Source organism: Columba livia, chromosome Z, assembly GCF_036013475.1.
Source record: "Columba livia isolate bColLiv1 breed racing homer chromosome Z, bColLiv1.pat.W.v2, whole genome shotgun sequence".
Lineage (NCBI taxonomy): Eukaryota > Metazoa > Chordata > Aves > Columbiformes > Columbidae > Columba > Columba livia.
In genome coordinates this window covers 15,139,317-15,163,350 of record NC_088642.1, presented here as the reverse complement: position 1 = coordinate 15,163,350, position 24,034 = coordinate 15,139,317, and the positions used below count along the sequence as shown (strand labels likewise).

At 38.5% G+C, this 24,034-nt stretch overlaps 2 protein-coding genes across 8 annotated transcripts in view; one reads left to right on the top strand and one right to left on the bottom strand.

Moving 5' to 3' along the window:
- Window positions 1-530: 530 nt before the first annotated feature.
- Window positions 531-21,055, bottom strand: HMGCR (3-hydroxy-3-methylglutaryl-CoA reductase). 5 transcript variants are annotated; one of them, XM_005505927.4, is made up of 21 exons: window positions 20,918-21,055; window positions 19,732-19,824; window positions 15,613-15,808; window positions 15,093-15,204; window positions 14,438-14,525; window positions 14,258-14,342; window positions 12,587-12,692; window positions 12,003-12,109; window positions 11,465-11,581; window positions 10,813-10,964; window positions 9,773-10,017; window positions 9,462-9,634; window positions 8,806-9,000; window positions 8,052-8,210; window positions 7,760-7,917; window positions 6,646-6,751; window positions 5,501-5,671; window positions 3,335-3,475; window positions 3,067-3,225; window positions 2,604-2,758; window positions 531-2,458 (listed from the first exon to the last, which is right to left on the bottom strand). In XM_005505927.4, the coding sequence occupies exons 3-21, from the start codon at window positions 15,775-15,777 to the stop codon at window positions 2,404-2,406; spliced, it is 2,649 nt and encodes an 882-aa protein (XP_005505984.2). In that variant the 5' UTR covers window positions 15,778-15,808; window positions 19,732-19,824; window positions 20,918-21,055; the 3' UTR covers window positions 531-2,403. The 5 variants fall into 5 exon arrangements, with proteins under 5 accessions (XP_005505984.2, XP_064903417.1, XP_064903419.1 ...); XM_065047345.1 differs by lacking the exon at window positions 20,918-21,055 and having other exon boundaries at window positions 19,732-19,838; XM_065047347.1 differs by lacking the exons at window positions 19,732-19,824; window positions 20,918-21,055 and adding an exon at window positions 19,249-19,435.
- ANKRD31 (ankyrin repeat domain 31) overlaps window positions 18,803-24,034 on the top strand; it is a 66,506-nt gene continuing 61,274 nt past the window's right edge. Inside the window, exons 1-3 of one of the 3 annotated variants that reach the window (XM_065047334.1) lie at window positions 18,803-19,000; window positions 22,104-22,159; window positions 23,810-23,889. In XM_065047334.1, coding sequence (XP_064903406.1) covers window positions 22,126-22,159; window positions 23,810-23,889 — 114 coding nt within the window. In that variant the 5' untranslated portion in view covers window positions 18,803-19,000; window positions 22,104-22,125. Of the gene's footprint in view, window positions 19,001-21,046; window positions 22,250-23,809; window positions 23,890-24,034 lie in introns of those variants that run through there. The other 2 variants (XM_065047333.1, XM_021292229.2) reach the window with 2 other exon arrangements.

The window sequence follows — 24,034 nt, the reverse complement described above, 5'->3', positions numbered from 1 at the left end:
AGGAGCTGTAGTGGGATGCTGCCTAAAAGCTTAACCACTTTGCTGTTAACACGCACTATGACATCTCTGACAAGAATTTACAATAATTCTTTATGTGGTACTGATGGGTTCTTTTACTCTTGCTGAACAGTACTGTGTATTTTGATAACATTACGTTTACCTGGTGAAAGCAGTGTTCACAATTCAGGTAACGAGTTCACAGATTTAAAAGCATCTTTGAAACTTTGGTTTTGGTGGACACTTGAAAAAACACAAGGATAATCGAGCAGTTTTCTGAAAGACAGGAGAAATGCCCAAATAGGCCCCAGCATGCAGGGCATTTGTTCTCCCACTGGCACAAACTGCGTAATTCGGCTTCGAGGAGAATAAATGAGCACAGGCTTCTGGAAACACGATTGAGTTCTCATGTCACAGCCCCACTATGTTTAGCACTGTATGCCAGCCATATTTTCCTTAACCCTCTTATGTTGTCTACTAAGGTGTGTCACTAAGTAATGAAGTCAGCTTAAAATATGAGAATTCAGCCAGTATATTTTCCATTGTTTTACTGAAACTGAAAAAGTAGTTCTGTACCAAAATGTACACAATTTAGTAATAATACAAAATGTTAATTCTGCAAGACAGAATGTCAGTTAAATCAACCAAAATAAACACTGAACCATTTGTTGCCAGAACAGTGTTACTTTAAATAAGATCACTGAATGAACACAGAAACAAAGTAGTTCCAACTTTCCTTAAATAAAATGGTAGCTATTAGCAACAATACTGCAGGAAGATAAACATTCATATTTACATGCTTTCATGACATATCTAGCATGTGGTATGTCTTCATGCTTGCACATTAGCTTTATGAGCGCATTACAATTATATTAATGTGCTGATGTACTACAAAACAACGCATCATGATTTATATCAAATTTGCACATTAGAAGAGCACCTCTGCTAGTCACCCCTTTAAGAATGCCACTACATTCCTGTAAGAAACCCAGTCCAATCCACTGATTCCCATCCCCACCCAAAGCAAACAAAAACCCAAACCAAACCAAACCCATCTCCTGTGATTAACTAGGCAAGGCGATGCACTTAGCAATATCCCCAAAAATGAATCAAACCAGAATACATCTGGATTTTCTGTATTACATTAAGAACACCTGAGACTGCTTCACTGGTCCAAGTACAGTATTTGAATACAAAAACTGCTTGTCGCAATAACATGTAATATCACTTAATTCCCTTAACTAGTACTTTTCATTGAAAAAAGGATAAAATTTCTTTTTAAAATAAATATTCCTGCCCTCAAAAAGAAAGTTTAAAAGGAATTAAAACATCAAAAGAAAAAAAAAGGTCATGTTGAAGAACAGTGTGATTTTCTGACTTCATTTCATCTTAGCTTAAGCAGTGGATACACACCTATTCCTGGAGAATAGGTGTTAAACACTTAAGAAAATAGAAGAATAATTAGGAATATGCAAACACACTGTACCTTAAGATACATATTTTAAAAGAAGTGTAAACATCTGATCTTGACTCCTGTTTGAATGCACTCGAATAAAAAAACATTTGGGAAACTGCATCTGGTTAAATTACTAACCTGTCTGACACATAACCGTTTTTGGAGTTAACAATTTCAAAATCTACTTTTTCTACTTCAACAAATTAACAAAACAGTTGAAAACACTGTTTTCCTACTTCAGCACAGATTATATTTAACAGTTGAGAACTTTATAGGTCACAGGTTCTCTGTAAAGGAATAACCTCATTTGTGGAACTAAAACATTGAATGCTGCTTAGCTGAAGCAGCAGCAGATCAAGTACTACATATAGGCAGAGGTGTCTATAAAACTAACATGATTCAGTAAAATTGTGTTATAGCCTAAGACTTAAGTTTTGTATGTGAACCAAATTAAAACTGGGAGTTCATAGAAAGTGATTGGGCTTGCGATCACTTCTAAAAAATGCCTGTCTAACTGGAAAATAAAGATGGCAAGGACCAGTGCATTCAAGCCAAATTTAAACCAACAATACGTATTTTTTATAAATGTACAAAGTACATTACATCACTTTTCAGCTTGGTAGTTACCAGAAGTTTACTACTCAAAATAATCTCAACCTGTAAAAACATAAGACCGATCCTTTGGAAAATTATGTGTAAGAGCAAGAATTCCAAAGCCATGTTCAAGACATCTGAGAGGACTTCTTTCATGAAGTCATCTCTAACCACTGAAGAAGGTCAAAGGCGTAAGTAGTCTCATACAAGTCCCTTGATCTCTCAATTTTATCTTAGACAGATATCACTGAGTTGAAGGTGATTTTCATTCTAAACTTCACAGATTTTTATTTTTTCATCCCCATGCACCTGTTCAGTTGCTAGAACAATGCTTCGTTTCAAAGCTGTTTCAGTATTCAAGCTGCTTTCTTGGTGCAGGTTCCTTGAAGATCTTGTAGATTTACTTTCGACCTAATAAAAACAGTAAGATAAATATATTAGATTGTTTAAAGTTGCAATTATACGTTGCAATTATTCATATAATTATTATTGAATCTTGAGTAGTTGGCAGAAGGGAAAAACAGCAGAGAAAGATGAGAATTCTTCCATTTCTTACCTGTTGTGGATCATGTGGCTTCTGACTAGATGCCCAGCTGCAAGAGCTGCCATTAATGATAACTCCCCTGCCATCACTGTAGCGCAAACAATTCTAGCAAGCTGACGGGCATTTTCACCAGGGTTATCTTGGCTTGCACCCTGAACCCCTAACATCTGGAGAGAAAAATATGCAATACTATGCTATGAAATCTAGGTAGATTTATGGTAAATCTACTATTAAAGTAAGTATTTCAGAATTATGTCCAATTAACTAGCTTTAAGTCTCTTTAATATTAAACATCTTAAGCTTTAGAAACTAGATACATGAAAACAATTTTTTAGACGGTTCTAAAATGTACATGTCAAATCCACCAAGTTTCAAGAGGCTCCCTTCCCACAACATTACTCAGACACAATACACACAACATGAAAGCAAGCTTTGATTTAAGAAGCCAAGTTGCTTTAAACTTTCTGATTTATACCTGCAGACAGGCCTGCTGTGGGAGCAAGTTGGTGCCTCCTCCAACAGTTCCTATTTCTATAGAAGGCATTGTGCAGCTGATGTACAGGTCTTCATTAGTGGAACCAGTTCGCTCCATCAAAGTGATGCAATTAGAGCTGCCCACGTTCTGCGCAGCATCCTTCAGATCAGGGAGGAGAAAAAAAACACAAAACCAAAGCACTCAACTTAGTGTTTGGTTAAGAACTACTGAACTAAAGAAAACCTGAATTGGTGCAATACAAACCTACCTGGCCACAGGCAATGTAGATAGCTGTCACAATGTTTGCTGCATGTGCATTGTAGCCACCTATGCTCCCAGCCATCGCAGAACCCACCAAGTTTTTGTTTATATTGACTTCAACTAGATCTTCGGTAGTTGTCTTCAATACCTAGACAAAGCAATACACTTTTATACTACTGTTCCTTAGGCAGGAGAACAAATACTCTGTTTATGATTAATAAGCCCTCCCCCATTGTTTCCTTCCATATGCCTACTTCCATTTTTGTTCCAAAGGAGCCCTTTCAAATGCAGGCTGCATTGTCCAAGTAACCATGGAAAAAACAGTGCAAGGCATTTGGACTCACAGAGGCCTTTAAGAAAAGCTCACCAGCTACATCCTCTTTTTTTCACATTCTCATTTATCTTCAGCATAAAACAAAATCAACATGGCAGAAATGTCACATTAATTCACCTTGACATGATAGCAACAGTCCTCTCGAGTTGCTCCAGACACTATTATGTCCTAAATTTTGGTCTGCATAAGGATATGAAGTTAAACTGAAGAGCTCAAATACAAACCACTGTGCTACATTGGTAAATAAACACTGTGCACAGTAATATCAAATTAAGTGTGAAACTTATACTGACTGTATTTTGAAACCTTCAGGTAAGAGATTTATACTGAATTTGGTATAATAATGATCAAAGAGAATAAAAGAAGATAGTGCTGTGAGCATCATTTAAGATATTCCAGTGTAGCAGGAATAGCAACTGCTGACAGAGATCTGCACAAAATCTCCAACACTGACAAAAATGTTAAACTTTATGTATTAGAGCTCATTGTAGGCAAATGTAGTGATGTACATGTTTGGGGAAAAACATGTCAGATTTACCTAAAAACTATTAATGCCTGTTACCAAAGGACTGTCTACCCATTACTACTCCGCAATGAAACCTTAGGGTTACAATAGATATTGCCACTGAATCAGCTGTAAAAATGCAAACACTTCGAAAAATCAAGCTACTAGGAAGCAAACCAAAGGACAAAAATGATGTCAATGTGTAAATCCAGGCTGCACACACACTTTGAATATGTGTCCAACTCTGTACCCACAATTTTAGAACTGAATAAGAACTAGAAATAAGAGTGTTCAAAGACCTTTGCTGAAGTAGTCTTTTTATTTATTCCTCATAGAGAAACTTGTACTTTCCAGTGTGAAAATGAGAATTGCTGGGAAAGTGGAAGGGCTGTCTTAGAGTTATAAAATCTTTAGCAGTGAAGTGAAGATAGAAGTCTTTATTATGCCTTCCAGTACAAAACTAGGGCATCATCAAATAAAATCAACAAGAAGAAGGCAGTTGTCACATAAGGTGTAGCTGCACTGTGGAATTCTGCCTGGAATACTAGTGATAAGAGTTTACACTAAGTTTCACAAAAGGAACTGGACAAGTTACTGGGGCAAAACAAACAAATCCATCAAATGCAAAAGGACCAATTCAGACCATCTTGAACAAGTTGATGGAAGGCTGTGCTGAGTACGGTGTAGTAAACTCCTCCCTGTATATTGTCTCTCACGGCTAGTGCTGGCACCAGGTAAAAGGCAATGGATCTGGTCTGACACACACAACCAGTCTTCTGAGATCAGGTGGAAGAGAATCTAAAATAGCTCTTACGATGCTGGAGAAGTGTGCCAGGGGCTAGGACTGGCAGAGGTTATAAAGGTTAACCGTCATCATGCAAGATGCTAAGGCAGCTTTGGAATTAATTGCAGTACCTGATTATGCATTTTCATTGTAGTAGGGGTCATATAAACTTTGAAAAGAATGCCAGGTTTGTGCAAGAGACAACAAATGAGTGAAATCATCAAAATGTCTGTGTTTAATGACAGGCAAAACTCCATGTGTAAAAAACTTTTAAACTGTGGCATACTTTTTCAAAGGTAAAAAGTGAAAATCCTAATGACTTCAACTAGATAGGCATCATTAAATATATGCATGATATGTCAGAAAAGGCAATGAAAACAAAATGTATCTACTGCTGCAGGAAAAATGGCTTATCCTAGAGCAGTATCTGAAAATACCTGCAGGAATCATCCTTACATGGGAAGCAACTTACAGTTAAAAATTAAGATAGGTATCAGTTCCATAAAATGTATGCATTTTTATAAAATAGTAAAAGAAAGCAAATACTTACTTCTCTAACGACCTTGGCTGGAATGACTGCTTCACAAACAACAGACTTCCCTCTTCCTTCTATCCAGTTTATAGCAGCAGGTTTTTTGTCTGTACAATAGTTACCACTAATAGCTATAACCTGGAGATCAGGAAACTCTTCATTCAACCTTGCCAGTGCCTTTTCAGTTCCCTGTTAGAAGAGAAACAGATAGAAGGCAGTATATCATTATGGTTGCAAACCAAGCTACTCAAGGACAGTGAAACAGCAAGATTACATTAATCAGGTAATCAGTTACAGCCAAAGAAAATAACATAATTTCAGGAAGGAATCCAAAACAGGAAGAAAACCCCACCAACTGATTATCACTATCTTTTTTCTAACCACTTTAGTAATTGTCTGGGGAAGAACTGTTTTTTCCCAGTAAATATGGACTCTCTGGATACATTCTAGGTGAATGGGAATATGCTTACCATACTGAAGATACAACACGAAGTGAGTGAAACACTACAGGCATTAAATGAATTAATTTTTGATTTGGTGGAAAGAGTTTCTCCACCTTAGAAAAATCAGACAAAAGGCATGCTATATTTAGTATCTGTCTATGACAAGACCCATTTATGTAATGGTTCTGATAGGCTTAAATTTTATATAGAATAGGCAATCAGTATTCATCTCAAACAGCACAAGGCATCCCCCAAATCTGTGGGTCATGTATCTGTTTCTTCCACAAGTTTGTGTAAAAACAAAACCAAACAAACAGAACTAGAGAACATCCCCCTGCTGCCATTCACCAGATTACTAAACCTTTATTTACAAGGAAGTGATAAACACAGTAACAGATTAATTACTGCTGGATTAAATACTTGGTCCAAAACAACAGGGCAACCAGCTTAACTTCCATATTATGAAGAATATTTTAATAATGATAACTAAAAAAAAAATACAAAGTTATTTTTCTCTTTCACCATTCTCATCTTGTTCTTGTTTACATTTGACAAGTTACTTATTATTTTATAGCACTGCAAACAGTGCTGTCTCATTATCCTGTCTTCACATGCCAGGTAGTCACACCTTGGTAGGCTATAATGTATTTATTTTTAAAAGATTAATTGTGTAAAAGAAAAACACATTTACTAAAAAGATTTCAGGGGACTGGTCCTTACTTTTGAGATCATATTCATTCCCATTGCATCTCCTGTTCCAGACTGAAAACGGATATAAAGGTTACGACCAGCCAAACTGATGAGAAGTTTTTGTAGGCGGGCAAACCTGCAAGAAAATGTAACTGTTACTAACAACCCTCATGGGAAAAGAGGGGAAAGATTAAATTACTTTGAAGTGGCAAAGTGTACACTGTGTTCCTCCTCCCTCAGCAAAGGAAAAATCTTCAGCTACTATGGACATAAGTCTTCACGAGTAAATACTTTTAAAATGTTCACTGTGAAAGTGTCCAATGCTTTTTTATGTTTTCTATCCCTTATGCATCATGAAATAAAAATTGAATTAATTTGTATTCCTTGAAACATCTGACTACCAAGTATAAGCCGAAAACGAGGCCTTTGGAAATTCTCATGTCAGTTTTACAGCAAGGCAAAACCCATGCTGTCTTCAACAAGAGCACAAGCTCCACAAGTCAAACAGAAACCAGGAAATGCTGCATTTTAACAGCAGCATGAGTTGATTCTGGCCAACATACAAGTGTCATCCAAGGACATATGTGTAAGATTGGTAAGAAACAAAACTGATATGGAAATCTCTCTCTGAATCTTCCTAAAGAAAGCAGGTAATCCTAAGTCTTAGAAAAACACTCTAGGGTTTCAAGCAGACTTACTCATAATACTCTTTTACATTTTTTGGCATTTCAGTTCTAGCATTAGTTTACCCTATATTCTCCGCAAGCTCACAAATTATATATCAACATAAGTAATACCATCTGAAAGACTAGATTCCAAACTTTGAATTGTTTTTTGCATAGTAACTACTAAAAATCCAAGTAAGTTTTAATGTTTATTTTCAAAAGCTTAGACAAAATAAATAAGTATTAAGTATTGCAAACGAATATATTTGTTGTTAAGATAGCAGTTGTTTACCACTTATCATTGGAACATGTTTATCACTAGCTGTGGTATGCAGCCAGAGTGACTTTTGTTTTCTTAGAGTCACACTACCTGGGATAGCCAAAATAAGCATGCAGTACACAAAAAAACGTTAGGACCTTCCTACCATCCATACAAGTCTTACGTCAGGAAATAAGGCTGGAATAGCCACTGTACTAACCTACTTGTGCTGTCAAAAGCTTCCTTCATTATTTTAAAGCCTTCAGGGCTTTCAAGCCAAACTTTCACTTCTGCAGCCTGGCAAGCAGTGGGCAGCCTTACAACAGGTCCTCGAGTCATCCCATCTGCCAGGATGCGGCTGCTGGCTCCCCCACCAAGCTAAAAATCAAAGCAGAAGAGAAACAAAATAAGATTACTGAAAGTGTTTTTAAGAATACAAAAATGTGCCCGATATCACCCCAAATATGTTTTATAATATAGGAAGCTTTTCAAGCTAGTCAAACAATACTTACACATATTGCTCTACATCCTCTGTTTGTGCTTGCTACAAGACATCCTTCTGTTGTTGCCATTGGCACCTGAAACTCTTTGTTATCCAAAATTAGTGGTCCTGCTACGCCCACGGGAATAGGCATATATCCAATCACGTTCTCACAGCAAGCTCCCATAACCTTACAAAAACAATACAAAAGGTATCATTAAGGTTATACTGCAGTGGTGTGGTACAGCATGTTACATATTATGCCTGTGACTACAACAAGGTATCTTAGAAAAAAAATGACAACTCAACTCATAAAGCAACCAATTCCCACCTCAAAAAGTTAACAGCCACCACTATCAACAGCTAATACTGTTCCAAGTCTAGTATTTGGCAGATGTATCAAATCCTATTAAGTCTTAAACACTATTAAACAAAACCTAATACTGTTAAATGAATTTTAAATAAACTTCCATTTTAACATGAGCTCAAGGTAATATTATCATTCAGCTGAACTCAGGCTCAGTATTAGCAGCATTCTGCATTTCTGAGATAAAGCAGCTGCATATTTCAGTAGGAAATATTTTTTGGGTAAGCTACAAAACCTACCCACCTCTCTAGGTTTAGAAACATCAAGATCAATAAAAGGTAGTGCCTTATGCTTCCCTTCTTTTATTTCCTTATACATCAGTTTTGAACAAGCTCATTGTTAATTTATATACATCACTCCGAGCACGTATTTGGAAAATGGCTTTACAGTGAGTTTTCCTTGTCTGCCTTTTACTTACCAAAGAGTAATTATAATTCCTATAAGGAAGATACTGCAAAGATGAAGGCTGAGGGAGTTTCTTAGATAACATCTGTCTGCGAATGGACACACCTCGCTCCTGAGTTTCCATCAAGGTTTCCAGTTTGTATGCAGGAATATGCTTAGCATTAACTAAGCTGATAACCTCAGCATCAGTAAGGAATTTTGCTCCTTTCTGGAAATGTAAAGGGTGGGGAGAGAAAGTACAGATTCGCTTGGTGAAAATCCTTTCAAATGAAAAAGGGAACAACTTTACTTGGACACTATCAGAGTACATCTAAAGGAACCAACTGCCAATGTCAGGTTTTACAGTAGGCCAGGATGTCATCCAAAACTCTTCACTCAGACACTTCTAGGTATACATGATGACACTTCAATGACTTGGTATGTCATAAGTGATAAAGCTGCTTCCCTCTCTCACCTGCCCTGACTGACTGGAAGGGAAGTGACTAATGAAAACGTTTTGTTTTAGTCATGACCCCCCCACTCAAATTATTAAAGTCATATAATTTTCTGAAGAATGACATTATAATCAAAAGGACCATTTAAATTCTGAAAAATTAGCTGTAAGCATTCTTAAATCAGATTTTGCAGTAGAGGGTTAAAAAAGAAAAAAAAATTGTTATTTTTCCATACCTCTGCATTTCCAAGTATACAAACACACTCCTCAATAGAACGTGGTTCTTTAGGTAACTCAATTTCCTCCTCCTTTCTATTAGGAATAGAAGAATTTTCCACAGAGTTGGAACTGCCAACTACAAAGGTAGGTTTGGTTGATGACTCTGCTAATACAGGCTTTATGACTTCGGCTGCAAAAAGACAAGTAAAACAATTTTGGTTTACAAAATTATTAAGTTTTGATTCCAAATACAATACACCAACACAGATTTCACTACTTGTTCCAAATATTCAGGAATAGGTTCAGACTTTAAAATGCTAACAATTACCATTTCCATCTTTGGGAACTAAAGCTTCTTCTGCTGTATTAGATCTCTGATTGTTTTTCAGAAGTCCAGATTGCTTCCTGCAACAATTCTCAGGGACCTTCTTCTGAACCATCACTGGAGACGTTATGGGATTCTTTAGTGATAGTGTGGATTCAGTCTCTGCTTGCTCAAAGAAAATGTATTTGACAGCAAGGAGAAGGGCTAATCCAAGAGTGATGACTTGTTCAATATCCATACTGGCCATTCTAAAACAGAAAAATCAAAAAGTAAATACACAGTATATACAATTTGTTGTTTATAAGAGCATTCTGACATCCCTTTACTTTAGAAAGCGTAATAGTTTCATAGTAATTTATACTGTTATAGAAATTCCAGTCAAAAGACATCTCCTATCAGGACATTCACGTATGCTAGGTTAGGGTAAAGAAATTGGGTTTGGTGTTATTAACAACATAAGAATTTTCAGATGTCAAGAAATATTTCCTAAATCTTAGCTAAAAGCTGTCCCAGTAAGAAAAATTACTGTAAAGTATTCGCCATCTAGCAGCTACATCAAATTGATTTAACACCTATCTCCCAACGATAAAGTAGAAAGTTTTGATTATCATCCTTTACCAATAATGGCTACTATAATGCAAGCTGAACTGCTAAGAGAAGGGGGAAAAAAAACACCATAAACCAGACAGTTCTGAGTTTTCAGAATTAATATGGAACACGGGTGCTGCTAACTTCAGTTGAGCTGAAGGAAAAGCCATAGTGGCATGGCTTTTGCACTTGTATGTGTGCTAGTGGGAAAAGGTAGTGTTTTGATGGATACAAGACAGCTGACTCCTGATCATGTTCTTGATTACTTCAAGGAGATTGGACGAATGGCATAATATTGAAATATTTCTTATGAAATGTTATCTCTACTTCCAAGAAATCCTACATTGGTCAGATCCACAAGTTTACATGTGTTGTACCTTAAGATCATAGCTTGGCAGCACTGGAGAATACAGCCTGACCAAGGAAACGCACTTCTCTTCTGCAAAGTCACCTACCGAGAAAGGTAGAACTGCCACAATGAAACATTAGGTTCAATTCTCTTTGGTGCATTCTCATCCAATCCCACTGAATTTTCTGCAGTACTGTTTTGAGCAGCTGGTTCCGCTATCCAACGACTGTGGGCATGGACAAGAACCAAACCCAAGGACTGTATTAAAAACACAAAACAACACAACAAATATTAATTTTTCAACGGTAAGTAGGTATCCAACCTACTAAGATTAAAATTTTTCTTCATTTGTTTGTTTTCTTGGGCTTTTTTTTGTTTTTCGTGCCTCAATAGTCTAAAGCTAAAGGCTGATTATCCACACCTTTCATCAACATTCTTATTGGCCTGTCGTAAAACTCATAGCTTAGAAACTGTCCCACTACATCCTTCCTCTTGCTGAAGTAATAAAAAACAGAAGCTGGGGGAACTGTAGGGGCAAGAGGGAAGGAATTGGTACACATAATAAAAGCCATGAGTGACACAGAAATGGCATACGCAGGAAGATTTTAGGTGTATATACAGGGGATGTTATTAAAAATTACTACAATAAACTAGAATAAGGGGATGAAGAATACAAGTCTACAGAAAACAAGAGCTTTATTCACTGTGTCAGGACACCTTACTGATTGCATAACCACAGATGAAATAGAGCCACAAACCATAATCATTTTGACCCGCTGTGTTACAGGATTTGGTTTATTTTCTTCTTCTTCCAGAACACGAGCAAAATGGCTAAGCTGCCATATAGGGCGCCCTTCACGACTCTCTCTTGAAAGCTGCAAAAGTAACAAAATTTAAAAATAGGTCCTATTTAGTACATATTAGAAAAATCAACAAGTGAGCTTCAACATTGTATTTTTATTTGGTCATTATGAATTTACCATTGGAAGAGTTACCCTACAGTCTACTGTTTAGCCTACATTAGACTTCAAATAGTGAAAAACCCTGGACACTAAATAATTTACTTGTTTACTCTGCTTTAGATCAGAACTCATACTACTGAGTGTGACTTATTTATAGCAGCATTAACATGTTACTGTTATCAGCTGAGCCACCATTCACTCTTTTATGCGCCTGCCCTCTGTTCACTTGGATAGGAAGTCAAACATGCTGGTGCATAACTTCATGAAGAAATGTGCAGCCTACAAGAAGCACGGGGTCTGAATACTATGCCTGATGTCTTGAAGTTGGTCTTACCTCTAATACCAAGGACACGCAAGCTGGAAAGAAGGTCATGAATACGAAGTAGTTGGCAAGAACAGACATGCAGCCGAAGCAGCACATAATTTCAAGTTGTCGTACACCTACATGGAAAAATAAGACATTTTTAACATTTGAATATGCAATGTGCTTTCTATATACTTGAAGCATTGCAGAAGTAAGAAACTAATCATTACACTGACACCGCAGATTATAGAAGGAACTGTCTAGATTAATGAAAAACAAGCACGTTAAGCCCTAGTCATTGTGTATTAACTTATTCTAAGCACAGTATGTAGTTATGGTAGGGTATTTACAGAAAACTTTTAAAGTCTAATTCTGAATAGATACAATTACAATTCACCAAGATTTTAAAGCTTCATACTGAAAGCTTGAAATTCCTCACTTATCTAAGCAAATAACAATTAGCTGACATTATGTAAATAAAAAAGCTAAATAAATGGATTAAGTCACTCCACTCTCATAGGTAACACCTATTATTTGAAACTCTCAATATCACAGTGTCTTTCAAATAGTCTTTTTTAACTGGAAAGATTTACTCTTAAGACCATAGCACTGACCTGACATAGTACCAACACCGATCACAAGACACTCCACAAGTGCATCCAGTGTAAATGTAGGGCCTAAAATTGCCATTCCACGTGAAATATTTTCTCTTACTTCATCCTAAAAATAAAAATGTCTTAATGTTAACAAAAAGACAAAAATCAAATTAAGGGAGTATATGTAACATGATTAGTACATGATTAGTTAATTGAGTAGCATTAAGGTGATAAGGTCTTACAAAACATATATTAAAAATGAACTTTTACGAGAGAAGGCATTCTATAATTGCGTTATTTCCTATAAGTTATTCTATTTTTACAGCCTTTATTTACAGAAGATTATTTAATTTTGGTTAACTTCTTTACCTTTGGCTCATCACCATTCTAAGCTCCTACAACACTGGTGGGCATAGACTTTGGTTAAACTACATTCAGAAGAACAGGACTTCTACACTTTAAGATATAAAATAGGTGCCGCTTTGTCATGGCATTTCAGAAGTTCTTTCAACCACATACCTCTACCCTAACTTTCATTATTTTTTTATCGTACTATTTAACTCTCTAGACTCAGCTGGCAGAGAAGAGGACATAAAAGACACTAAAACTTTTGCGGAGTCGGGGGAAAGGGATGGAGGGTCTGCTGCTGGGTTTTTGTTGGTGGTGGTTTTGGGAGGAGAGAGAGAGAAGCTGCAGTGAAAACCTATTTGTGAAATACTTTCACGAAAATGAATAAAAATTTCTGTACTTGCAATGACTATAATATAATAAACAACATCCTGTAATAATATTGCATATATAGAGATTGTGCAATATACTTTAATTTACAATATGTGAAAATATACAATATTTTGTTACATTTAGTATACCAAATTACCTTGTACAGTATTTTGTAGGTATGAATTAGTTTCACTAAATATATTTATTTCATAACTTAGACTATTAGGAAAAAAACATTACAATGTGTGACAAGCAAGATGTCTTGTCAATCCCTCCTGCTGTGCTGTGTTAATTGCATTAGAGCATGAATGTTTCTGTCTACATACATGCTATGTTTGTTCTGCTAAGATTTTGTCTATAAATGCTTTTTCCAGTATCGGCATTGTAACTTTAGATGTTTTTTTAATATACTGTTCCTGAGCTCTAGAAATTAACTTTTTTCTGTTAATACCTCTTCTAGGCAAGACTTTGGTCTAAGAACTCTAGCCTCCTTAACAGAGCAATAAGCATTGCTTGTTTAAAGTTCTGAACCTATGAAGTACTCATACATACAAATAACTAAGCTCCCATGATTACGCCCATGAATTTTAGTGTCTTTTTATTTGCACACCGATCTGGATCGAAGACAAGAAAACAAATAATATGGATAAAATCTGATCCTTTTTTATATATCACCAATACACCATTCACCTATATATCCCTCCATCTGTATCTGTATTATTCATAGAATCATAGAATGGTTTGGCTTGGAAGGAACCTTAACATGATCTAGTTCAAACTCCCCTGCCATGGGATAATGTTCATCTTCAGACATTAAATTAAAAAACCCATTGCAAAAAAAAAAAAAAAAAAAAGGGAAAAACACCAAACAAAACAACAACCACAAAAACAAACACACAACCTCCTTCCCCCAAATAAAAAACACACACAAAACCCCCAATCAAACAAAAAAACCTCAACCTCTCTAACCTGTGAGTTGGAACTGAGTGCAAATTTGGCTAATGCACTTGCTCTTGACAGATCAATCAGAAGCAGAAAGAATGGCAAAGCTTCACTGAAAAAAAAAAGAAAATATATGTTAAAATTCAGGGTTTACTGTACAGAAAAAAAATTCAAGCAGAATATCCAGAATAACAATCCATTACTTACTTTAAACCTGTCAGTTCCTTATCCAAGAAGTGAATTACCACTGTACTAAAAACAAAACTTGAGAAGATTGTGAAGAGGCCAGCAATACCTAAAAAAAAAAAGAAATAAAATAATTGGAAATTTTTGTTCTATATATTTGGAGGAGAAAAACTATACCTTTAGATCAATCCTGAAGCAAACAAATCACAATTCTCACCTTTCAGAATACATTAACAGCAGTTGAGATACCAAATGAAGTAGATGGCATTTTTGTACAGATATTTAAAACTAAATTTTTTACTGCATTCAAAGTAAGATTCTTAAGAAATAAAAGCCATAAATCTCATTCATTATCAGTGAAAGAGCAAACTGGCTTACACAGCTCTATATTTTTAAGTGTTTCACACAATAAACAGTTACTTCAATAATTATATTTCCAGTGTTTATATAATCTTACGCAATCTCTCTTAAAAAAATTGTACTTTGATCTATGCAGAACATTTATTCTGTCTAGAAAATAATTACCATAAATTAAAATTATTCTAATTTTATTAAGATTAGAATAAAATTAAAATGGTCTGTATGTAAGTATTAAAATTCTAATGTTTATTAACAATTTATATTAAGAAGAAACAATTGAAATGCGTACAGCAAACACAAAAATCAGGCACAGTACCTAAAATGTACTTTGACCCAAGCTGCCTTAGGTTCTGAAATTGGAAATATATATAAAGGATTGCTATACAGCGTGTGATTGTCAGGATGATGATGTCACTGCTCAGAACATCCTGTTTGAAATACAAAACAATTTGGTTAGCTTTTACATTAAGTAGTAACTAGTTTTTAAGTTTCAGTAACTAAAAAATACATTGTGCAGAGCACTAAAAATGAAGTTTCAGAATAAAATAAGAATTACTGCTAGTCTGGCTTAAAAAAATTAAATATTGCAAACAATATTAATGTAAAATCCTTGTTCACTAGCTACTGTGCAAATGAACATTAGATATGATGAAAACCTTTTGTAGCATGTCACTGCTTGCATACAGCTTTAAGATCCACAATGGGAAAAGAAGGCAATAAAGAAGGTTCTACACAATTCCTTTCCTCCTAATATGTCATAACCAGATATTACTCTACAGAAAACCCTGGATTTACTGATTAACAGTAAGTACTAGAACATTAATTTAAATCCTTACTTCTTCCAGTTTGGGGCACTCATAATTCCAGCCACAGATCTTATCATTCCCAGTGAACATCTTCATGGACATCATACAGATCGTGAGGGTCACTGTTCCCACAATGACTTCCCATGGATGAGAGGCTACAAAAAGGCCATGCATTCGAAAGAGTCTGGACAACATTTTCAAGACTGTTGTTATATACTTAGACAACCTGCAATAAAAGAATATTTCGTATAAGCAAATACGAGATTCAGGGAAAAAAGACAGAGCTCTATCAATTTCTGCAAGTCATCCCTCAGAAAAAAGTAATAGATGAGTAAGTAAAATAATCTTCACCCTTCAACCTCCAAAGTAAAACACATTTCTTTCTAATCTTCTGAAATACATGATCTTGTCCTGCCTTCCCAACATTTTTTTTAATATACCTCTATCTTTTTTCTTCAAGGTCTTATTAAGAAGTCTCCGCCACTCTCAGAACATCTCTCAGTATCTTCCTATCACAAAATTTTGATACTTTTACTCCAACTTCCTGTTTTTACCACCAATGTAAACACTTGCTAAATTAATTTACTTCTTTCTACTCACTTTTCCATCAAAAATATTATTCTTCTTATCAAATATACTGATGAACTTTATTTTAACTGTATAAATTACCAACTGTTATATAAATTCTATAAATTTATGTTATATAAATTACCACTGTCGGCAACGCTCTATTTCAACAGCTGGAATTGCAATGTTGCTTTCCTCTGACTGCATCTTCTCTATTTTTGACTCAATATTCTTCAGTGGTTCAAGTTAATCACGCTCAAAACAGTTCCTTCTTCACCTCAAGTACAAGTCCTTATCACACACAGTATTCTGTGGCAGTTCTCTTGCACCCATAACTAATTCCCAGGCTAGTGATGCATTTTATCATCCCCTCTGCTTTCAACAGACAACAAACATTCCACAGAAACTCTCACACCTCTCTCAGACAAATGAGAATATGGATGTTCTGTACATCATTCAGTTAAAAAAACCCCACATCCTAGTCTATTTTCTCTGTGTTGTACCTTTAGATAAGTTCATCAAGGATAATTATTTATGTTTTATAGAATAGAAACAAAATGTCATAAAATGCATTAGTATTGGGACTTTGCTTTTCTTCTTGCACAAAATCAACAGCTTATAAAACTCTGTCATGAATGTAAACTATATATCGTCAGGTTCAAAAGACCCTTAAATAGTAGCTGGCTAACAAGACAATCTATAATTCAGTATTTACATGTACAATAGTAGCACTGTAAAGATTTCCATAAAGGATTGAAGGCTATATACATTGCCACCTCGAAGTGGATAAAGAAGTCCTTTCACATTGCCTTAAAAGTAACAACCCATCCATGAGGCTTCTAGGAATACATTTTTTTCTAGTATTATTTCTTTTGCTTGTATATCAAAAATGAAGCTGCCATTCAAATGAGAAAATAACAGATAGGGCAAATCTATCTGCTTAGTGTTCCTGAAGATACCAGAATCATCTTGATTTCCTACCAATGCCAATTTCAATCATATGAGCACCAACAGCATCAATCTGTTTTTCTTTATCCTTCCACAGTGAAGGTGTGGCAGGATTTTCATGGCTTATGGAACCAAATGGGGAAAAAATAACAGAGGACTGCTTTCCTTATGAACAAATTATTTCATTTCCTGACATAAAGCTTTTTTCCTTTAAAAACAAAACAAAACAACACACTCCTTTTAAAGTAAAAAATATCCTTTGTCTTTCCCTGTTTAATGTAATCTACGTAGTGTTTCGTAAATGTATGTTTTTGCAAAACTGCTCCAAAGTGTACTATAGTTTTTCCATATCAGAATGGAAAGTATCTTCTAATTATGAAAGCTAAAATAAGACATAGCCAGAGCAATATCTTAGCATCAAAGATTTTGATACTACACAAAAAACAGAAAAGGCATAGCAAGGTCCTATGAAAATACGAATACTTTTGAATACCGTGCTGTTTCAGGAAAATCAGAACTAGTACTTACTACATGACTATTTTATAGAGAGTCCTACTAGTCCTAAAACTAGTAATACAACTCCTGAACTCTGACAGTTGAAATTATTATCTACACAATTAAAAATAGTAGAGCTAGAAAGATTTTTAAATCTTTCTTCAGATATTATCTCTCACATTTCTAAGCAAAACTAAGAAGTATAAAATGGCTTTCCATAATTAGGGAAAAATTCATTAATTTGATTGTGAAAATAATAATCCATATTATCTATTATTAGACGATGTTTTACAATTAGCTGCTGCTATGAAATATAGGATGCCTCATCTTGGGGTTAAATGAGTGGCAGTAACTCCTAATCTAAAAGGATTAAAGCCTTCACATCTATTTAACCTGCCTGAAGCAAATGAGGTTTTTTGCTATGCAGTTGTCATTTATAGAAAATATTGATGAAGATTTCATACACTGATTCTGCATTACTGGGTGCTGTAAAAAATATTTCAATGCGTGTGATCAGCTCATATTCCTAATTGTTTAAAATATTTGTATATCTACATTGAAATTAGCAAGACATGACATTAAATACAAAGCTGTATTTTATTACAAATATTTTATTAAATTTCAAAATGGTGGTTCAAAAGGGATGCTTTATAAATCTTATCCATTTTCCTGCACGCCGTCATTTTCCATCAAAAGTTTCCAGGAGACTATTAAGTAAAACAATCCATTCTGGGAATTAAAACAAAATACAAACAAAAAACATATGCAACCCATTCAAAAACATAACCAGCATGTAGAAAGCAAACTAGACTGGTTGTATGTAATACTATAGAGCATTAACCTGCCATGTAACTGCATGACTTCAATACCTAAGGTTTGTTACACAGCTCTCACTAACCTCAGAGCAATCATCTATAACACCATGCATCCGACCAACACAAGTTTCCACCTCTTGCTGGTTGATTCAGCAATATCTACGGTACTGTAAAGGAACCGAGTGGCGAAAACATGAGCGAAAACCTGTGCAGAGCTCACCTGAGAAGCACATGACACCACACTGACCCTGTCAAACTGCCAGGTAGCATTTTGTGTTTTCAAAAATTGAAACCACCCTCACGCAGGCCCGCCGCTGCAGGCCCTCAAACCCCGGTGCGAAACGCGGGGGGCGCCGCCCGCCAGAGTGACCCAGGCTGGGCCGCCCCGCAGCCCGCGGGAAGCCGCAACGGGGAGGGCTGAGCTCTCTCCTGCAGCCGCAGAGGCTCCGCGCGTTGCCGGGCGGATCCGGACGTTGCCCATGGGCGCGACGGACGGTATTCAGCGGCCCACCCCGCGGGGCCACGCCCTCCGGCCTCAGGAACGTACCGGCACGGCGTCTCCGGCCGCCCCTGCCCGCAAACCAGGGCGGCAGGTAAGGCAGGCCGGGACTCGGGGCCACCGCCGCCGCTCCGCAGTGGCAGCGATGACCACGGCGCCCGCCTTCGCGCCACCGTTATTCGGCCGATCCCCGAGAAGCCACTCGGGGCCCTGAGCCGCAGCTCTTCCCCGGCCACGGAGGACCCGTGTCGCAACGGCGGGCTGCCTGCACGGCGCCTGAACGAATCGCGGCCCTGCGGCCCTCTCGCCCTCCCCTCCCCTGCCCTGCCGGCCCCGGCTCACCGCCTCGGCCCCGCACCGCTGCAGACAGGCGCTCTCCTTCCCCCGGCGCTGCGGACTGAGCCGGCCGCTCCTCTTCGAGCAAGGACACCTGGGGCACGACACGCCAACCGCCGCCATCGCCCGATCGCGCAGCCAATGGCGAGGGCCCGGCACGCCCATCCCGGGGCACGTCACTCGCTGCGTCGCCGAGGCAACCGCCCGGCGAACGCCGTATAGCTCGAGACTCGATCAGGAGCGAGAAACACGCCATCTCGCCATGGGCTGCCCGCCAATGGGCTACCGCGCTCCCCTCTCCGCCTCTCCTGATTGGGCGGCAGGATGCGCCTTATTTACATATGCTGATCGACCGACAGGCCTGCCTCGCCCACGCCGCCCCGAGCGGCGCCCGCAGCCGCCCCGGCTGCCGCGGGGTCTGTGCCCCGCGCTGCCCGCCCTCGCGTTGGCGGGCTGTGGGCAGGCAGGGCGACCCTGCTGAGTTCGTACCGTCGTGGTGCTGCTGTGGCTCACGCCGCTGCTGACCCAGTGCCTGGATGTGCTTTGCCACGGCGTGAAGAAACGCGGAGAGCAGTGGTGCCCCTGACAGGAAAAAAAAACAACAACAATATATTTATATTTGTGGCTTTTGGCCAAAGCAGAAATAGTTCTTTTTTCCTCATGAACACGGGAGGCTCCTTATCTCTTTGGGCCCTCCAAGTCAGGTGTGGCTCACCACTTGGTGCGATAATATTATATCCTAATAGCTTACCACTGCGTATCCATCCTCCCTGACAGCTTCTTTATTAATACTCACGCTCGCTTTAGTATTTCACCTTTCCTACCTGAAAGGAGCAAAGTATTACCAGTGGGATTTCTTGAGTCATTTGATTACATGCACAGCAATTATTATAATTGCATATGGATAAGACTAAGTTGAAGCAAACCAGCAATTTGTACATAGTTGCAACAATTATGTATAATTTATACATAATTTAAGATGAGCTTTAGTATCTTGCTCTATTTTTACACTTTTTCCGTGGCAGGGGGTGATGAATACGATTTGGCAAATAACAAAAACGCTAATTTTATTACCAGTTTCGTTGGGTGCAGGAGCCACTACAACGATTTGGAATGTGCAGTCTACGTGGGTAACATCCACGGCTTCCGCCATCCACGGTCTGCTCACGTGTGACCGTGGCGGCCGGCCCACGGTGCAGCCCCACAGACACGCCATGGAGCAGCACGGCCGCGGGGCCGCCCGGGGAAAACATCGGAGCCATTTAACAACACTGGGATATGTACAAGAATGCTAGTCAAGTACTGTGACAACGTTGGCATTACTAATCTGGTTATCTCAGACATGCTCCTGGTCTTGAACAGATGAAGCATTTGCTGTGCTCAGGACAGCAGATGAAGTTAGGTGCTTGAACGTGGCCACGGAAGTACACCAATTAGGAAAAGGGTGCGATTTTAGATGACGCACAGGTTGGCATGTTAAGTGCTATGCAGCTCTTCCGAATGATGTGCACGACAGGGCCAGAAGCAGGAGCCCCAGGCTGGTGAGGAGGCGGCGGCTCCGGCTGAGGGTGTGGGGACAGCAGCACTGTGCCCAGCAGTGCTGAGGGACACTCATCCCAATGGCGCCGAAGGGAGGGCAGCCTTTAACTTCTACCGCCAGCCGCTCCAATATTACCTGCACTCGAGGGGTTGCGCTTGTGCAGACGAGCTCTCCTCTCCCGTTCTGCCTTCTCCGAGCCCCCCGGGCCGGGGGGAGCGAGGCGCCGCGGGCCTCAGGCCTCCACAAAATGGCGGCCGCCGCCTCCGCTGAGGGAGCCGCGCGGCACGCGGGGGGAGGGGCGGCCGGCGGCGGCGCCCACGGGGCGGGAGAGGAGAGGAGGGGAGAGGAGGGGAGGGGAAGAGAGAGGACGGGAGCGGAGCGGTGGCGCCATGGGGGAGCGGGGGGCGAACAGGGATAGCGACAGTGACGAGACTGTCGTGGATGGCTCTGTGATGGAGAGCGATGTGGAGGAAGAGGAGTTCGGCAGCAGGAGGTGGTAACGCGGCGCTGCCCGGAGCTGTGCGCACACAGCCGGCGTGGCGTGGGGAAAAGCCCGCGGCGGGGCGGCCTGAGGGGGCCGCTCCGGGCCCTCCTGAGGAGAGGCGGGCGCTGGCTCCGGCCTGCCCAGCGCTGGGCTCCGTCTCAGAAGAACAACCACAGGCGGGACCCATCCCCTCCTGCGCCCGATGTCCCGGAGTCCGAAACAGCTCTTCTCCATTATTTCATAAATACGCATTTTTATGTGTTGTTTGTTTCGTTCAAATCGGTTTTGTATTCCCTTAGACTCGGTAGTTCGCAGCTTTGCAAGTGGCCCTGTTGATTTTACACACACACACCCTTGTTAGCCTCCAGGTTTCTGCCTCTTGTGCCCTCCTGAATAACTTCATAGTCAGTGAAAGTGAAACATACCAGAACTAACTCAGAGAAAATAAAGAAAACACTATTTGCTGCTGATGTTATTTCTTGGCAGTTTAATTTGGTACCATGGTGTTATATCCTGTATCCGTTGAGACACGGCAAAGAATTGAAGCTATGAAGCAGCTACACTTCTTCGTGCTGGCTTTGTGGCCCAGTATTGCTTGAAAATCCGTGAAGTGGTGATGTGCCTCCTGTCGAAGGTTTTCTGTCCAGAATATTGGGTACAGTTTGGGGGTGTTGGTGTTAGCGTTAGAGATGCCTGTGGGCAGCAGTGCCCTGACAGCAGAGGCTGAGGTGGGCGCCTTTCACTGCCTTCAACAGTTCGTTGGGTTTACAGAGGTGAAAAGCACAGTATCCAACTGTTTAACAGGCTTTTTTTTTTTTTTTCCTTTTTTTTGCAAAGGTTTCTTTTTCTTTATGAGGACATGGCTTTGACAACTGAAACAAAAATTACTGGAGGTAGGACATATTTTCCACTCTGTTTTTTTCAGTGATCTGTTGATGCGGATGTTGGCTGAGTCCATGTTATTTAAACGTAAATGTTACATGGTAAGTTCATTGTTATGGACTATATGTGCCCTCTTACTATCTCCATAGTTATAGCTCGTAGTTTTGAAGAATCTTCAGTATCTTTTTAATATTTGAAAAATAGGTTTGCTCTTTATTTCTGTATTCTTCCTGTGTACTCGGAGAATGCCTGGGTTGGGAAATGTTTGAACTGTATATAGGGATATCCTTTTTATTTATATATGTATATTGTGTTTGAGCAGAATAAAATAAATTGAATCTAAACACATAATAGTAATATAAATGGAATCTATACGCTTAGTAGTAGTATGTAACTACAGTTGCATATAATATTTTCAAAAATGTTGTTACTGTATCAGTTAAATGTAACATACAAAATTTGGATAGGGATATTTAAGTGCATTTTTTAAAGTGTATTAGTAAATTACTTTAAACATAAATGCATGCACACTCATTTAGAGCCTTAAAATCTTCCCTAATAACTCCCTTAGAGTAGGTTGCCTGAACAAGCATGTTATAGTTACGTAACAGTTTTACTGGTACCTCCTTGGCATTTTTACATAATCCATTTGACCTGCATCCTGTACATTTTAGTCCAGCAATACAGATACTGCCTAGTCTTTAGGTGACACAAGGTGTTCTTGGAGTTCTTCCAGACTTTTTTGTCTTTTTGCCAATGTGAAGACCCGAGTGGACTATAATTTTTTATCAATCTTCTCTGAGTTAATATGAATCTTACCTACAGCCCACTGAAATCTGCAGAAACTTTTCCTATGACTGTAATTTCTTCATGCTGAACCTTTCACAGTTACTCATAGTTTTGTCTAAGGAAAGAATCATCATCCCATTTTGAATTTACCTGTGGTTATCCACTGGAATTAAAACCTGGCACCGTTCAACACACATGGTTTAAGGGACGTTTATTTGACTCAGTTTGTGGAATGGGAATTTGTGTGAGGGTTAGGTGAGGGTTTTTTGTGTCTGTAAATGTAGTTGATTATGATATTTTTAGCATTCTGCCTACAGCATTTTATATTCAGTAAGTTAGAGAATTAGTATTTCATTATTTGTGTATTTATGTGTACTTGTATAGGAGCAATTTGGTGATGACATGCATTCAAAGATTAATTTCTTGGATATTTTGTTAATGTCAGTGACAACATTCTGATTTTGAAACCTAAGGGTCCTGCCTTAAGGGTTTCTTACTCCTTTTCTTTTTTTTTTTTTTTTAATTTCTTCTTTCTCCAGAGAAAAGTTCTTTCTTTGCATAGTCATTAAAGTATTCCATATAGGAGTACATATATTTTTAGTCAAGTGGATCATGCAATTTTCCCCCCAGCTTGTTTTATTAATTTCTGACCTCTCCTGTATTGTAGTTTCAAAATCTAGTTAGACTGACTGACTTAAGTCCATTGCATATCAGAAGCTTTGATACATATGCCTTAATTACTGAGTTATGTAGAAATCCATGAGAGTTATGGAAAGTTATGTAGAAATTAAGGTAATCAAAACTTCCTGTAATTATTGTTGTTGTGGTTTGGTTTGTGCTTTGGTTTTTATTTTTATTTTTTTCCTTTCTAGGAATGCACTCTCCAGAAATCTGTTTTATACAGAAGTATTGTGATCACACATACAGTCGGAGGGAAAACCACATAAATCCAGTATGTATAGAATTGATACATCTTCTGCTACGCATACCTAACTATTAATTATTAATAAACTCAATAGGCATCCCATTCTTTGTGTCTAAAAGAGCCTGATGGCTTACAGCTGAAATGAATTCTATGGCAAGACAGTTGTCATGTT

Coding starts and splice junctions, on each gene's coding strand:
- HMGCR (XM_021292240.2), bottom strand. CDS start 18,677: ATGCTACCTGGCAGTTTGACAGGGTCAGTGTGGTGTCATGTGCTTCTC. Junction 12,110..12,586: donor CGGTGTTGGTACTATGTCAG/GTCAGTGCTATG, acceptor TTTTCCATGTAG/GTGTACGACAACTTGAAATT. Junction 7,918..8,051: donor GAGGATGTAGAGCAATATGT/GTAAGTATTGTT, acceptor TTTGATTTTTAG/CTTGGTGGGGGAGCCAGCAG.